The 17,559-nt window shown below is 30.3% G+C and overlaps 1 protein-coding gene across 3 annotated transcripts; it reads left to right on the forward strand.

The window, feature by feature from the left end:
* Nucleotides 1–754: 754 nt before the first annotated feature.
* LOC130636788 (uncharacterized) lies at nt 755–16,792 on the forward strand. 3 transcript variants are annotated; one of them, XM_057446632.1, is made up of 28 exons: nt 755–1,402; nt 3,996–4,104; nt 4,177–4,327; nt 4,598–4,796; nt 6,445–6,501; nt 6,579–6,608; nt 6,689–6,721; nt 7,259–7,321; nt 7,395–7,428; nt 8,271–9,295; nt 9,369–9,413; nt 9,484–9,542; nt 9,741–9,762; nt 10,201–10,221; nt 11,046–11,090; nt 11,160–11,216; nt 11,338–11,442; nt 11,602–12,049; nt 12,750–13,925; nt 14,351–14,413; nt 14,645–14,707; nt 14,794–14,880; nt 14,977–15,009; nt 15,387–15,425; nt 15,614–15,658; nt 16,009–16,041; nt 16,148–16,246; nt 16,397–16,792. In XM_057446632.1, exons 1-28 carry the CDS (start codon nt 1,394–1,396, stop codon nt 16,540–16,542), a joined length of 4,296 nt encoding a protein of 1,431 aa, XP_057302615.1. In that variant the 5' UTR covers nt 755–1,393; the 3' UTR covers nt 16,543–16,792. The 3 variants fall into 3 exon arrangements, with proteins under 3 accessions (XP_057302615.1, XP_057302616.1, XP_057302617.1); XM_057446633.1 differs by lacking the exon at nt 4,177–4,327 and having other exon boundaries at nt 756–1,402; XM_057446634.1 differs by lacking the exons at nt 755–1,402; nt 3,996–4,104 and having other exon boundaries at nt 4,197–4,327; nt 4,584–4,796.
* The last annotated feature ends 767 nt before the right edge of the window (nt 16,793–17,559 follow it).

The raw sequence follows: 17,559 nt of genomic DNA on the forward strand, positions 1-17,559 counted from the left end.
TGAAGGCAACCAAAAACTGTTGACCAATAGCGTAGCAGTATTGACCAACATTACGTCATATATTGGACGCGGGAAAGTTCTTCGCGCTTTGAGCTGCCAAAGTTTCTTGTGTTTTTATTTTCTGTTTCTTACTTTCTTTGTTTTCTTTTATTTTCTTATGAATTTGACTAAAACTAACTTCACTGTGATAGCTAGCTAGCATAGCTGAGTGTAAAAACAGTTTTTCTTATTTGACGCCTTATTATTCTCTTGGTCAAGGTCATAGCTTTCAATTTAACAGCTTTTACTACTGTATATTGTCATGGTTGAAATATGGTTGTTTGAATTGCACAAAATACTGGAATCTTAATGTGTGTGTGTTTTCTGGTCCAAATTTGCATTTTTGCACAGAATCATGCACATTTCTTGTGCACTTAATGCTCATCTGTCATTGCTTGATGTCAGACATTAGAAACCAGCTTGATACAGCAAGCTTACATTTATTGACTCACCACAAAAAATATAACCTTCCCTTGAAGTGAGAATAGTATTACAATTTTAACTATATGTCTATTGATCAAATTGGATCAAATACAGCGTTTTCGAAAACAATATCACCAAACTATCTTGCTAATTTCCCAATGATACTGTTCTGCCCAATCTTGAAACGGCCCCCGTCTTAGCCAAATCTGGCCTGGTCAATTCAACAGTACTGGCAAATTCGTTTTTGATGTACATACCCCTAATATATTTTTTTTAATGTGCCTGAGAATGTTTGTAGGGTCTTGCAAACAACAGAGCTTGTGTGTCACATCCATGGTCTCCTGCCTAATCTTTTGACGAACTGGGCATTTTTATGTCCAAATATTGGGCAGTCTCCTAAGATTGGGCAGAACAATACTATCACAGTATATCTGAATTATGTTTTCCGTCAAATTTAAGCAAATCTTGTTTTGATTGATAAATTAATGTTGTCATAAATTATTTGATTTTCTGACTTGGTAGTTTGTGGGATGCTCAGATATAGTAACGATGTTTTACTACAATAAAAAAGTATATGTTTTGCTTAATTTTTTAAACAAATGTATAGTCTTTTCCTTGCAAAACTAGGAGTTTCTTTAAATACAGTAAACTCTCCTGAATCTCTTTCGGTAAGTTGCACCCCGCTATGTATTCCTGACCCACTCACACATTTAATTAATCATTTTGTAAATTATTGTGGTTGGTTCTATTCAGCTGAGACATGATTGCCGCAACTACAAACACCCTGAAATATCTATGTATATATATGTTAAAAAAAGTTGATTATGGTAATAGGTTTTCATGTGAAACAGAACAATATATTATGGTCCATGTTTAGCATATTTAAATCTTTGTTACTAGGTAAATTGACAATAAATAAAAGTTTGCATCAATGTCAAAAGTAAGTTTTTTTTCTTGTAGAAAAAAGTACTTAATCCTACTATGGGCTAAATTTCACCATGCAAATGATGGTGGTGAAGAATTCAATAGAATAATTATTCGATTATAATTAATAAATTATAATACTTAACAGGCTTAATATAAACGTACTATATTTTGACTTGTATTTGGCATAAAATCACTTTGTCTTTATACTACCATATATTTACATATATATTATATATTTAACATGGCCATATTTCTTTTTAAAGTGATGAGAAAACGTCTCTATGAAGCTTGAAAGTTGTATTTATTTTTAAAATGATGAGAAAATGTCTCTACAGAGCTTTAACGTGGCCATATTCCTTTTTTAAGTGACAAGAAAACATTTTGTATCATGTTATAAAAAAGTTTGTATGGACTTCGTTTGTACTTTTTACTTTAAACAAAGCACTTAATATTGTTTTCGTTTAGCATAACGAAGTATATAATGTACTTTGTATCGTTTGTTTTATGACACAAAAAAACATACAAACATTTTAAGACAAAACAAAACAGGTAGCAATGATTTTTTGTGTGAAGGTTATTTTACAAAAACACACATTTAATACCCACAATGATTTAACTTTTCTAATATGTCAGGCCAGAGCCAGAAAAAGCACCCGCTAAAAAATTACCAGTGCTATATGGAGTGCAAAAAATCGCACTTGTAAGCAAAATTTACAAGTGCAATGTGAATATTAGCCAGTGTGAATCACACCTAACTATTTTTTTTTACCACAACGTTTCGTTATTTAAGATGTATAGAAATGATTTTGCAGACTGCCTCATATTAGGTGCGCGATCGCACGCATGCACCTTGGCACGGTCCTAAAATGTGTTAGACAAGTGAATAATAACTCGCCTAAAATACGAACTCATTCCTTATGTGCGTGAACAATCAAGCTCCTAAATAAAACTGTAGCGAGTAATATTATTCAAAGAAATCACATGGAAATAAAAACGCAAAAAATGAAGCGCTGTTTTTAATTCTTCAATTACGCAGTCTACAAAAGAGGTAATGAATAAAAGATATTTATGTAGAAATGAGACATGAGATCCTAAAACTTGTGTACATTTAAGCGGTACTGTATATGTTATTACAATAATAAAACATTATTTTAAGGTGGCAGTAATCCTTTTAAAAATCGGATTTTTTTTACATAATTGGTGACGTAAGGTTATTTTCAGACTATATATATCCAATTTTTTCTGTTATAACACACTTGTCACGATTTTATGGCTATAATACTATTATCTTTCACCAAAAATATTTAGCCTTAAAAATTCCTCTTTAAAATAAAATTCATGAATAATTAATTAGTTTTCCCGAGTATAGTTTAAGTCTACATGGTTGTGAAATTGTACAGAAAGAAATGATGTAATTATTAAAGAGAAACGTTAATAACAACAAAGATGGCGCATTATGAAGAAATTTAAGATGATCTTCATTATGCTACATTGCACAAGCTGTAACTTTCAATAGCATTTTCGTTTTACTTTAAAATTTTCAGACATGCTTGGTGAATCATGCAGCCATGATACGGTGTGCGGAAATCTTTTTATTCGGGATATTTTTCTTTTAACAGCGTTTGATGCAGCAGGGGATGCTAACAAAAAATCTTTTGAAAAAAGATTAAAGGCTATTGTTAAAAAAATAAGAATGAACAAAAAAAATCCGCACACCGTTTTAACAGGGTTAACCCAAGGTTCATTTAAAAACAGAAGCTGATGAAAAATAACGAGATTGTAAAAAGTTTTTCTTGTTTTTGAAACATTTTTAAAAAGAAATTTCTGCTGACTCAGCAATTTTAGTGTTAAGTTAAAATCATTTTCTTATGTATTAAGGCCTATATTTCTAGGAAATAGTAAAATAAAATGGTATAAATAAAACACTGAGTAAATAATTCAGCTATTTGGACAGCTAAAGAAGGGTTACTGCCACCTCAAAGGTTACCTCCCGCAAAAAATTAAGTTAAGCTCATATGAAAGATTTTTGAAAGTTCTCTAGAAATCCTTTTATTTTTTTGAAAAATCTTTATCCGTTTCTGAGATATTTGTCTTAAAAGTTGTGCTAATTATGCAAAATTATGATGCCATGAGTATGAATTGAGCATAATTATGATAACTAAATGTTAAAATTTATGTAAAAATGTTCAAAACGCGTCAAAGTGAATGGCTAGGAAACATTTTTAACTCTCTATGGCTTGTCATCATGCATAATTAGTAAATCTTCTTAGTCCAAATTCTAAAGAACCAATCAAGAATTTTTAAAAAAATATTCAAATTCCTAGACAGCCTTTCAAGTACTTGTATATGCAGTTACCTTTATTTTTCGCGGGAGGTAACCTTTAAATAATTTTAGGTAACATAAAATTTATTCAAATTTTTGTAAAATTTAAATTTAATTTAGTAAAATTATTTTTTTACTATATGAAAGGAATTTTATTTGTGATTCTTTAGAGTACATCTACGTTTCTTGAAAAAAATAAAAAAGTGACCTGGCTGCCAAAGGGTGAAATTCTACTTTTCATTTACTTCAATTTTTATTTGTTCATCTTTGTATTTATTTTTAGAGACGACAGAATAAGCGTGAGACAGACCCACGTTCTATTGCAAAGTATTATTGCAAACAAAAAGCAGATCAAAGTGGTTTCCAGAAATTATTCATCAATGACAACATAGGTATACATCTATTATGCTTCCAAATAGGGTGTGAACTGTTTTACATTATTATGATACAACTTTTTTTATAAGGTTTTGGAGTGTTTGCTACAAAAACATTTCAACATGGTGAATTTCTTCTTGAGTATGCTGGAAATTGTATTAGTAAAGTTGAGGGTGAAAAATTGCAATCTACATATCCTGATGAAGCTGGTTCCTTTTTATTTTTTTATAATAACAGTTGGTAAGCAAATTGTACATATATGTTGTGATTATTTTAATATCCACAGCAGTTACTTGCGTAAAGATTGTTGGAAAGAAACTTTATTTACGAATTTTGTAAAGAGCACAGGATAATTTTTGCAAATAAATGCCGGCAAAAAATATTTTCTTTTGAGAAAAATGGAAAATTTGATTTTCATAAAATATTCAGGAAAATTGTCACAAAAGTCAGTTGTGAAATTTGAAAAGTACTCTAGGTAATATACTGCAATTTTAAGATTATTTATAATAGCATTGATGCAACTGAGAACACACAGTTTGGGAAATACGTTAATGACAGCAAAAATGCCAAAAACTGTTGCATGAAACCGATATATGATGATAATGGGCATTTGCATCTTTGCCTGTTTGTTTTGTGTGACAAAGTCATATCTATTGGAGAAGAGTTGAGATATTCGTATGGAGATATGAAAGAACTTTTTTGGAGAAAAGTGAGTATCTTTGTCACTTTTTTGTTATTTCTTTTTAGTTAGATTTTATAGTTGTAATGAATCAGGCTTCTCATTTTAAAAATAGGTGCTTATGTGATCAATCACATACGCCAGTTCACCAAGTTACGCGATGCAATTGTCCTCTAAAAAGGCATTCCTGGAATGCCTTTTAAAGGACATCAACTTCCATTAAGGATACGGTAACCCCCTTAGACACATTCTCAGTATATTTAAAATATCTTCTCTGCTTGCTTTATTAACTGTAACAAATATATATATATATATTCTGAAAGCCAAATAAATTATCTCTAGAATGATGATAAAATATTTCCATAAAAAAATCCAAGAAGGAGAAAAAAAATTATTTACAGAAATTCACCTTTCTAGTATATTTTACCAAACACTCCCTTCAGTAAAATTTTTGTTTCTTGAAAAACATATGGTTGCAAAGATCTTATTCAGCTCTAAATAACTTTGCTTTCTTTACTCAAAACAAAACGTGGTTCAAAAAATATAGCATATTTTGTTTTACAACAGCTGTTTTATGACTGATTTATCAATTTTTAAGTATATGATGGATCAATAGCTCGATATTTTCTCACTTTTGCGCTAAAAAAAGCAAAGTTTTGTAGCCAAATAAATTGTCGCAACAAACTTATTTTCATAGAATTTCGACAAAATGGAGAGGAGTGTTCAACAAAACTATGTACTGTTACGTTGGAAAATTTTATTTCGAGAAAATGCAATTCAAAAATTTTGCACTGCAAAAATCATGCTAAAGGAATGTTATGTTTGTGAATAATTAATAAGTCATGAATATTTTATTAAACATAGAGGTAAAGTGTTTTTGCAGAACCTAGTTATTACCCTAGTTACCCCTTACTTATCATACAGGTTAAATATATTAGAGGAATTTTAAAACTCCTTAATTATCATACAGATTAAATATATTTGAGGAATTTTAACTTTGAGCACACACAGATTTTTTCTCATTTTGTAACTTTTAGGCGACTTCAACTTCATTAGTTGTTCTACAGGCTCGACAGACTCTAATTTTCACGAAAACAAAAAAATAATATCGGCTAAAACGTTTTGTAACAGAAAATCTGTTACATATTCGTTTTTAGCGAAGAATTTTATTATTTCTGCAAGAAGAATGCAGTTATTTACGTAATTTGATAGTTAAATTTCTTTAGAAATTGACAATGTCTTATAAACATGTGTGACAATTTAAGTGATTTTAAAGCAATTTGAACCGAAACGAATTTAACGTAGATGAAACGAATTAATTCTTATTTTTGTGAAAAACTAATGGGAAATGAATACAAAATGATTTGGAAATGATTACGAAATGAATTTCAAATCAACCAAGCGAGTTGAAACGGTTACAAACGATTTTTTTGAATTTTTTTATTTTTTAACCGCCGTTGTTAGTGTGTATTTCTTTATTTTTGTTGTTGTTCCAACCATACATTCTCAATAAAATTATTTTTATTTTGCCACCCGACCGTAAGTTACTATCGATTTCTCCCGTAGAACATTGGAGTTGCCTTAACAATAATTATTTTTGATTCTTTTTTGAAAAATATCAAAAAAATATTCGAAAATTTTTTTTGAGAACTTCAACCGTTACTTCTATTATGTTTAGAACAAGGAGACTGCTTCACCATATTTTGCAAATATTGATGTTGTTACCAAGCAGGGAGTAAGTTTTTTTGTAATATATACATTTTTCTTTTTCTTCACTAGAGTAACTGCTATTTTTCTTTTCTTTCTTTTCAGTTTGTTTTGTGCGATCCTGGGAATGTAATTGTGAGTATCCAATCATAGATTTTGAACTTTTTGTTCAAAAAATTCTTGTGTTTATAATAAAACCTTTTTTGTGATTTTAGAATAACCAAAAAAAGAAAATTTATTCTGAACATGTAAGCCATCTACATTTTTAAGGCAAAATGTTTTTGTATCAATATTGTAATCTTTCATGATGTCCACGTTTTGGTTCCTGTTATTAGCCATACTAAAAAGTTAATTTTGAAGAAAAGCTTCCACGATATTAGCTCTAATTACTGTACAAGTTATTTTGGAATAATTTTAAGTTATAATCAGTTATATATCCACAATTTTCATTTTCTCTTTTTCATTTAAATATTTTATGTTGTGTAGTTTTTAAGATTGGAATTCTGATATGTGTCAAAATGACTTAATTTTATCCAATTTTTGAAAATGATTTGTTTAACCAATATGTTATCGATTTCAATTTTTTTGTATTTAATAACAAGAGTTAAACTGTAGCACAATATTTATGTTTTTACCATACAACAAAAAATATGTTGCTAATAAAGCAATCTTTTGCTCCTCCATATAGACGAAACATACACAAAGATAATGTTTGAGAATCACTCCCATAAATAAAACAAAATTATTTCTACTGTACAGTAATTTTTTGCTAATATTGCACTTAGGATGATGAATTCATTTCTGGTAGTGCAACAACAGAGGAAGATGTCAAGGAATGTCTGGACAAGGTAAGATATATACTTTAATTATGTTGTTTTTAACGTTACATGTATCTTAAAAATATTGAATTATTTTTATTAGATTCATGATTGCATTCTTCAAACAGAAGTGATAGGTTTGTAATGTGTGAAAAATTCTCAATTACGTAACACCCTTTCCCATGCTATCTCTAAAAATGTGTTTGTTTCGGGTAAAATGGCTGGGTGAAATGTTATAAGTACAAAAAGTTTATGAATTATTTATAAATACACATTGTATGCCAAATCCATATAATTTGAAATAATCAGTGTAAATATTTTAATTCACACTCTTTATCTAATTAAATTCTGATTTGGTTTGTTTGTTATGTTATTAGGTTTATAGGTTGATTTATTAGGTTTGTTATTTTCACGTGTCATGCAGATTTTCACATGCTTTGCGCAGAATGTCAAAAATATGACAATATGATACTGATTTTTTTTATGTAAAAAATATTATCGCCTACCTAGCTGTTAAGATATTTTAATGTGTCGGTTACAGAAAACAGACATATTTTTATGGATGGTCTCACTTTAAGTGCCTAATTCCAGTAATTATAACATTATTTTCCTAATTTGCTTACACTTATCTATTTTATGCTGTACTATAGGTTCTGGATTCTGTAGATACTGTTTTGACTGATTTAATTCAAATAGAACTTATGCAGGCTAAATTTATTTAGGAGGGTCCATCTGGAAAATTAATCTCATTCTTCTTTGGGATGATATGAAAAAGGTTAAACAAAGATATTACAACTTGGTTAAAAAAGGAAAATCCAGAGGCAATATTGAATTGTAACTAAATAGTTTAGAAACATGAACTGAACAATATATAAGTTTCTGAATAATTTGAGTAGCATACACCCTGAACTGCAATATATATGTATTATACACATGTTATTTACTTTTGAATACTCCTTACCTGATCTATTTGTTTTAGATAATGGGGAAAATGACGAAGAAAAATGTGATCAAGTAGTTGTTCGGAAAAAAGACGGAAGTATTGAACTAAAATCTGACACCTGTGTAAAAGATAAAGATGATGTGAATGCAAAGTTTATTGATGTTGTTGATGTATATGAACCCAAGAATAACGATCCTGTTCGTTTATATAGTAAAAACGTAGGCGAAGGAAAAGATTCAGTTGCTATCAATGGTCAGAATGTTGATTTGTGTGAAAAATTAGAGGAGGAAGTAGAGGAAAATATTAAATGCAAAGGTTTTAATGGTGGTTATCAGACAAATGGTGCTACTGTTTACATGCAATTAGAAAATATGGGAGGGGAGAAATATTGTGTTCATAAACTCCAACTTAAAGAAAATGTTGAAAACACATCTATCATACAGGATATGGAAATAGTTGGTGAAAATAAAGAACAAGTTGCTGCTGAAATCATTACAGATATTGTCAGTGTTATAGATAGAAGTGTCACTAATGACAAGGTTCTTGATTTTGTTGATGTATGTGAACCCAAGGGCAATAATTCTGATAGTTTACACAATCAAAGTGTAGGTGAAGGCAAAGATGCAGTTTTGGTCAATCGTGTTGCTGGTAGTGTGAGTTATAAGGTGGATAATCCTACTGTTTATACACAAGTAGAATCAAACGAAGGGGACAGATATTGTGGTGATGAACCTCTACATGGACAGAATGTTGAGGAAACGAATATTGCTGGTATACAGGATATGAAAATAGGTTGTGAAAATAAAGAACAAGTTGCTGAGATCATTGCAGATGTTGTCAGTGTCCAAGGTCGAAATTACAAGAGTGCAGATGTGGTTGCATCAGGTGTAAATACGTACAAGAACAGTACTTACCAATCAAAAAAAAAGATTCAGGAAAATATTGGCAGTGGTGTAAATAAAAAGAATGTCATTGGTGGAGATAAATTTGCAGACTACTACAAGGACATAGATTTTGCCAAGCTGGATTGTAGTGACGATGATGTAAAAATTACTTATCCAGTATGTATGCAATTCATGATTCCGTTTAAAGTATAATTTTTAATTGTATTGATGATAAATATTTATGTTTCAGGAAATTGAAATTGTCCCTGATTTCAGCAGTTCTGACAGTGAAACAGTAAGTATTGAAGGTCCAGTAATTCCACTAATAATACTTAAAAATTTTAAACTTACTATTCATTTTTTAGTGTTCCATTTTGAATGGTAGTAATGAAGAAACAACTTTTCCATTAAAAATTAATTTTAGGTAATTATTGTTTTCAAATATTACAAAAAGTGATAAAATATTACAAACGAAACTATGAAAAATTGGTGTTTTTATGGTGTCATTCACATGAGATTTGCTGTAAACGATGTAAACAATGCTTTTTTAGTCGAAATTAAAGTAACTTATTTAGTTCTTTAAAGATAATTTTGTTGTAATATTTCTATGTTTATTTTTTAGAAATGACAAAACTGAAACACTGGTATGTTAGAATTCTCCCATATACATTTTTGTTATAATGAAGAAGAACTATTTTGTTCATCACTAACATACTGCCAGGCAGCGAGTGGGATTCGAACTCCGGACCCTAGAGTTGGGAGCCAAAGACAAAACCACTACACCACACTACGGCAATATGTTAGATAGTTTATCTGGATGGTGCACCTATGTAGGTGAATCTTTATTGCGATATAATAAAGATTCACCTATGTACATTTTTGTTTTTGAAGATTTTAAATTGTGAGGAGGAGATATAGATAGCACCTGATTTAATATAAGAAATGCTTAGACTATTACCGTTATAATTATGCTATAAAGACATTGCACATTTTTTTTATTGGAATACAGTGTAGTTGAAGTCCACTAGAAAGTTGTACGGTGTGATAATTTTAGTAATAAATTGATGCTATTTTATTTTTAGACAAAAGTATTGGAGAAGTTCGTATGTATTTCATCATTACTCATATATTTTTTACATTGCAGCATTTCTAATTTAAATTTAATACAAATGCCGGTATATTTTCAGCAAATGTTAGTTCAGGTTAATAAAATTTTCATGTTTTTTTTTGCTGCTAAAATATACTGTCATCGATTTACCTAAATGTTGAAAATTATGAATTGTTGAAGTGAAAAAATGAAAAATTAACTTCATGGTAAAATTACCTGACAGTTAATTTTGGTTTACAAAGGTTACATTGTGATGCACTGGTTATAATTAGAGAAAATTATAGGAAATTCTTCATTTATTCAGAAAATCATTAAATTTAAAAGATTAGATTTTATAAAACCAAATCTTTTTTTGTGCTCAGTAACTTTTCCATTTAACGCCAATTTAATGGTTTATTGGTTGAAAACTTATTTTTGTAGAACTTTTGTTGAAAATCATGAAATATTGACATTTTGTGAGAATTTAATTTCTCGGATTTGACCCAAACTTGCTTAATTTGCCTTGTGCATTGAAGGCATGTAATTTCAATTTTTTTGTTTTTATTTTTTTTAAAAATTTATTTTAAAAGTACTTGTTTTGTCAGTTGTCTGATGTTATGACTTGGTAATAAAGCATGCACCACCAAATGATTACTTAATTAAAGCAATATGTAGTGTAGTTCCAGCATTCATGCCAAAGTAAGAAGAATGTTAATTCTAGGAGTCCAATTTTCTCATCTCCTGCATTTATAAGGTCAAAGTCCAAAATCAATTCCATTAGGTCCCACGGTCAATAGTAATAATTAAATACACCTAATAGTTACTCTTTATTAATGTTAGATGAAAGTTGATCTTGAAGAAATAGAAACTCTAGCATCGACAAAGGTATTGTATGTTTGTAATAACTTTTCATACATCCTTGCATAGCTTTTTTTATATCTGGAAATTTTGCAGGTGTGTCAAGTTGCTGAACATACGCAGACCATTAGGGAAGTCAGCTGTTGTGAACAAGTGAGTTTTGTGATGATGCTTATTTAATTTACAATGATTTGTTCAGCCCTTTTGAACTACCAACAAGTTGCTTCCTAATTTATTATTTTTAATTATCAATAGTATTATTTAACACAAACAGGTTTCAGTGAAAAATGATTCTGGTTTGGAGATTGATGAGGATTTAGACATTGTGAATACTGATAGTGAACAGGAAACAATTGAAGCCGGGTCTAAAAAACTGCAGGTACTATTATCGATGCATTTTAAGATTGTGTAAACTTATATACTACTGACTGATTAATACTTTCCAATGCTATTTTATTTAAATTTAGGATTATTGATGCAAGGCTTTATGTTTTGTGTTATGTAGCAATTCTAGAATCATCTTATCTTTTTATTTCAGAAAAAAAGTCCTTACAAAAAACCGTATAGAATGTGCATTTATTGTTCTATAATGTCTTCAAAATTGAGCAGACACATTAAAAAATGTCATAAGGAAAATGAAAGAGTGAAAAATGCACTAAAGATGACTAAGGTGAAGCAAATTGAGGAATGGAAAAAAATTAAAAGGGAAGGAATTTTAATGTACAACAAGTTGCAAGCTACCACAGAAAATCCTATTTTCCAAGGAGAACGTCAAAGAAAGAAATACTTGGAATTGCAACGTTGTAATTTATGCTCTGCTTTTATCTCTAAGCGTTTCTTTGCCAGCCACAAAAGAACGTGCATGAGAAGACAAGATGCTGTCCCAACAGGCTTGCCATTGTCACTGGACTTCCTTCCAATGTCACTCCAAATGTCGGATCAATTCAAGGAAGTCATTTTGGCCAAGCTTAGAGATGATCCCGTAGGTAAGTTATCATTTTTATATTTACGTTACGAGCTTTTTTCCATACTTGTTCATAGTTTAGCAATTGATTTGTAGGACAGCTTTATGGTGATAACATCCCTGTTCTTTACATTTGTTACCAATTCATGAAATTTTCATTGTTCTTTATTAAATTATTACGAATAACTACAGTAATCAAAAATAATAAAAAATTGCAAAGGAAACTTCTGGGATTTAAGGAGTTAAAAAATACTTGTACTATTCATTAAAAGTCCTTATGTATTTCATAGAAATCCTTAATTCATTCAAATAATTATTTAATGAACATAATCATGTTACATCCTGGATATGATCAAGTGTAACATTTTTTTGTTGTTTTTTATGAGCGAAATAGTAAAAAAGTGTTCAATTAAAGTTGTAGTTTAATTTAAAAAAAAATATATGAATTGATCTTTTAGATTATTGACCTAATTCATAAAATTATGTTTTCAAAAGGTTTTAAGTTTATTTCGTTAAAATAAATACTCACAAATGTTTGACAGAAAAAAAATGTAGGTTTATTTAATTTGTATTCACGCCCCCAAAGGTTTAAGAACATCTATTTCAATGTACAACCTTCCACTGTACATTAAAATTGATGCAAATAATGTTTTTTTCAATTTTCTAAACCTTTAAACACAAAATGAATATTTGAAAATTTAATTTGCCTTGTTTAATAATAGGAAATATATGTCGCAAAGATGAAATGATATTACGAATTGGAATGAAGTTGTTTGCAAAGCTTGTAGTCAAAAAAGAAAAAGCAGCCACCGTGAATAAATCTGTTAGGGGTCATATGCGAGTGTTAGGTAGCCTGTACCAATCTTTTAAGAGGATGAATGGCGTTTGTCATGATCATGGTAATTTGTTAGATATGTTTGTGCGAAAGAATTTTACGTGTTTTACTGATGCCATTGACGCTGTTACTTTGAATGTTGATCGTAGTCTTAAGCCAGGACTACGCCAGAATGTTTTTTACATCATCAACAAAAGTGTAAAAATATTGTATGCTCATCAATATATGTTAGCTAACGAAGAGGAGGCCAGTGAAATCGAAAAATTTATGGTATGCTATAAAGCCAACGAGGATTGCATGGTTTCCTCTGCACGATACGAGCTTGAAAAAAAAAGGCTAGTTAAAATAAGAAAACCATGTCAGTTGCCTTTGGAAAGCGACATTGAGAAAATACATCAACATATTCTCAAGAGAATGGGTGAACTACTGTGTGTTTTTGAGTTATGGACTGCTCACTCTTTTGTTGAACTGAGGAACTTAGTACTCACACGACTAACATTATTGAATGGGCGCCGTGGTGGGGAAACAAGTCGCCTCCTAGTAAAAGATTGGTTAGAAGCAGAAAGCGATAACTGGATTGATCAACAACGTCTTCAGAGTTTGAATGAAGCTGACAAACTATTAGTGAGTTCACTAAAAATAACCTACATGACGGGTAAAGGAAATCATCATTTGGTGTCTGTTTTATTTCCAAACGACACTACTTCTGCTATGAAAAGGTTAGTTGATCCAAAATTTAGATTCAAGGCTGGTATCGATAAAAATAATGATTTTGTGTTTGCCAGCACACAGCTGTCATCTTTAAATGTGTCTGGCTGGCATGCATTGAAAGAAGTCTGTAAGAAACTAGAACTTACCAATGTGGAAATTATAAATGCAACCACTAATAGACACCGCGTCAGCACTTTATATGCTGCGTTGGACCTGCCACAACAGGAAAGACAACTGTTCTACGCCCATATGGGTCATTCTGAAAGCATGAATAAAGATATTTATCAAGCCCCATTAGCTTTAATGGGAGTCACAAAGATTGGAAAACAATTAATAAATCTCCATGCAAGCGGTATGTATTTATTTGTTAGGGAGGAGCCTTTCTCTATGGAATAAAATTGTGGAAGTGGCACGCATTCTAGGTAACAACTTTATCATAGATCATGAGTGGTAAATTTAATTTTTTTCTTGTTTATTGAGATTTAGGAAACCAGGATATAATGGAAGACTTGCCGGGTTATGTTTTATTAAACCTTTTTTATAAATTTTTGTCGTTTTAACCACTGTATTTCATTTATTTGTTTAATTTTTTCTTATAATGTATTTAACAAATGTTCAAATCAGCTAATATTATTTCACGATTATTATGATCGAAATAATACGTGTTCCAAATTTGATTTCATTAAAAAATTATTAAAAGATTGCAGATGAGCAAAATGTAGAATGACTTTTCATGATTAGCAAGTCTTTCAGTGTTTATAACTTGATTGTTTATAGATAACGGTCATATTGAAGAAACTGATAAAAGTTTAAAAACATTTAAAGACAAAACTCATACAGGTATGTGTTGCTTTTTCTAATGTTGTCTGGTGCAAATAGAGAAAATTTCTGTTAGTTACAAAACTCGTTATTTTGTTCTTTTTATTAGTCATTGTTTTTGATGAAATTTTTTCAAATCAATGTGTGATCCAAAACCTAAAGATCTTCCCCATCATTGTTTTATATTGTTTGGAAAATTACCTTGAAGCTGCTCAATGGACTACATAGCAGACTAATACTTTCTTTCTTTAGAAGACAAGAAATTGGCAACTAACTATGCAGTGACAAGTACTCCCGTAAGAACATCAGCTGAAGGTTAATACTTCACTGTAGTTTATTGATTCAATCCTTTGGGCCTCAGTGACTTGCAAAGTGTTTGTTTTTTTTGGTTTTTTATTCAGCGACAAAGACAAAAAGATCAGTGGGGAAAAGAGTGATGATGCTGTCGAGCAGTTCATCGGATGAAGAAGCTATTGAATCAAAAAATGGTTAGTTTTAAATTTAATTTAAAACAACGTCTGATTTATAATACCAACCATGACCTTGTTTTAGATATACGATGGTTTTTTTGTTTTTGTTTTTAGTACCAGTTGAAGCTAGGAAGTATCCTTTGCGTGGTGAGTGGTTTGAGTTTTGATTTTTTTGCCAAACAATATTTATTCAACCTGTCCTACTCTGCATTGTGGGAAATGTTTATTTATAGAACATTGAATTTGAAAACCAGACCTTATTTGTTTTAAATCTCACATAGGTCAATTAAAAATCATATCTGGTCTTGATGAAATATAAGTTGTTTTTATAGTCCTCTATGCAAAATATATTACTTAACGTTTTTGCGGAAAATTGTCTAGTATCACTAATATTAAACGTAATATTTTTACAAATTACATGTACTTAACTTTTTTTCACTTACTTAAAAGTAATTGCGAGTTCACCGAAATAAAAATGTATTTTTTGTTGACCATTTGATTGTACATTTGACTTTGAATTATAGGCAGATCAAAAAAAAGAAAAAAGTACGTTAAAATTACTGGTGAGTATCCTTTCAAGAGTCTTTCTGTTTTAATTATTTATTTTAGTTTTCTCAATAACACTTAGACAGTTATGAAAATTATTTATATACCGAGAAATATCAACCTGGATTGTTTAAAATTTATGGGATGTACAAGTATTTTTTGCAAAAGATGTATTTCATGTTTATGAATATCCATTTCTATCTAGATGCCCAAATTAGAGATGATTCATGTGATCCTACTTCCTATGAAGGTAAGTGATGTAAAAAATTAAGTTTAAAGAAACCTTTGTAGGTTGCTTCGTGTGCAAATTAGATTTTAAAGAATTTGGCGTCTTCCCCAATCTTAAATTCTCTCAGAAATTCAACTTTCCAATGATCCTGGAGATTAAATATGTTGAAAAATGCTTAGATCTTTCAAGTGTCATTAACTTTACTGATTTTTGAGTTGCCATAGTATAAAAACGCTGCTATATATAAGTTATAAAGGACAATATTTTTTCTGTTAAAGCAATAATAGTTTGAATGGTCGTCTTGCTAACCAAGAGTTATAATTTCCAGGAATTTTCTAGTTTAAAAAAACAACCAGATTTTATTCCAATAGATAAAGAAGAGAATGAGAGATTGAAATGCAAACGTAAGTTGAACACTTTTATCGCTTCTTCATATATATAGGTTTAGTTAAACCACTTTTTTAGGTTTGATATTAACAAAACTTATCTTATTGTTGCTTTTATACTTAGCTGTCAAATCCAGTGTCAAGTGGACTTCGGAATTAAATAAAGTGTTCTTCGAAAAATTTGGTTGTTACGTGCGTCGCACCAATGATCGACCATTTCCAGGTATCAAATAATTTAGCTTTTGTTCGATGGTTTTTAAGTATAGGTAAATAGATTGTTTGAACAATCACTTGCAAATGAGGCATAGTTGCTTAAAGCAACTATTTTGTGTCTTTTGTGCGAGTATACTCAATCATTCTTGCATTATTTTAGGTCGACTGGAAATGGAAAATTTTGCAAAAAGTTACTTTGGATCAGCCAATTTTGCCTTCGCTGTGCGAACAAAAATAAACAACGAGCGGAAAAAGTTCGATGACATAAAGAATAAAAGGTTGAAAGAAATTGGACTAACTAGTTAATCATGCAGTTATTTTTGCTTTACTAATTTTTTGTTTGGATATACTGACTTTAGCTAACTTGTGAAGTTGTCGCTTTGAATTACCTACTTTCTAGTCATTTTGGTGTCTATTTACATTCCTGCGTTCTGTACATGTATTACGCACAAATGAGTTAGTGTGGATTTTTTTCCTTTTTTTTAAGTTATGAATCGATCCATTTATTCTTTGCAATTTATTTGTGATTTTATGTTCAGAAAGAAAAATTAGTCCACATTTTGCTTTCTTTATTTCTCCTTGGTTCAAACCTGTGAAATGACTATGTGTCATCCTATAGGAAATGTTTTGCGCCAATACACTAATAATTACCGTCGGGTAGACCTTTTGTACCTTCTCACGGTCACGTTATACGCAAGTGATTTTGCTGTTTCACCAATCTTCGGAGTAACAGGTGTCTCAAGTGTAAATCCACTTCCGAACAAACTGGACAGAAATTTATAAATTGATTAAACGTAGATTGGTCAACTTTTACATTATTTGCTCAAAAATATGAAGTGAAAATACATAATAGTTTTAGAAACAGCGAAAAGCTCACATTTAAAACGACTGCTTCAAGAATATTTTTTTCCGACATGAACGGAACAGGTAACTAAGGCATGATTGGGTATAAATCATAAGCCATTCTTTTCGTTTACCGAAATTTTATGATCCTGCAAGTGGAAAATTGTCTTAGAGTAAAGAGTTGTTTTAATGTCTTTTCCGTTTCTTGAGATCGATCAAAGAAGGGTAAACTTCGTTAGTTCGCACAAATATTGACATCTGGTTAGAGTAAACAAACAAAAAACCAATCAAAAATATGCCTCGCCGGTCGTTATACCACAAATAAGGCACTTCTTATTTCCATCATTTGATTAGAGAAGTACTATTTCAGAATTTTTTCTTAACATCTAAAATGACCTAATTAGCATTTCTAATCAGTTTATTTTCAGTTCTTCTCAGTTATAAGAAGATAAAATATAATTTGTATTGTAGCTGTATTGT

Source organism: Hydractinia symbiolongicarpus, chromosome 3 (genome assembly GCF_029227915.1).
Source record: "Hydractinia symbiolongicarpus strain clone_291-10 chromosome 3, HSymV2.1, whole genome shotgun sequence".
Taxonomy (NCBI): Eukaryota; Metazoa; Cnidaria; class Hydrozoa; order Anthoathecata; family Hydractiniidae; genus Hydractinia; species Hydractinia symbiolongicarpus.

Coding starts and splice junctions, on each gene's coding strand:
- LOC130636788 (XM_057446632.1), top strand. Junction 4,105..4,176: donor ATTCATCAATGACAACATAG/GTATACATCTAT, acceptor TTTTTTTATAAG/GTTTTGGAGTGTTTGCTACA. Junction 15,010..15,386: donor TAGGAAGTATCCTTTGCGTG/GTGAGTGGTTTG, acceptor TTTGAATTATAG/GCAGATCAAAAAAAAGAAAA.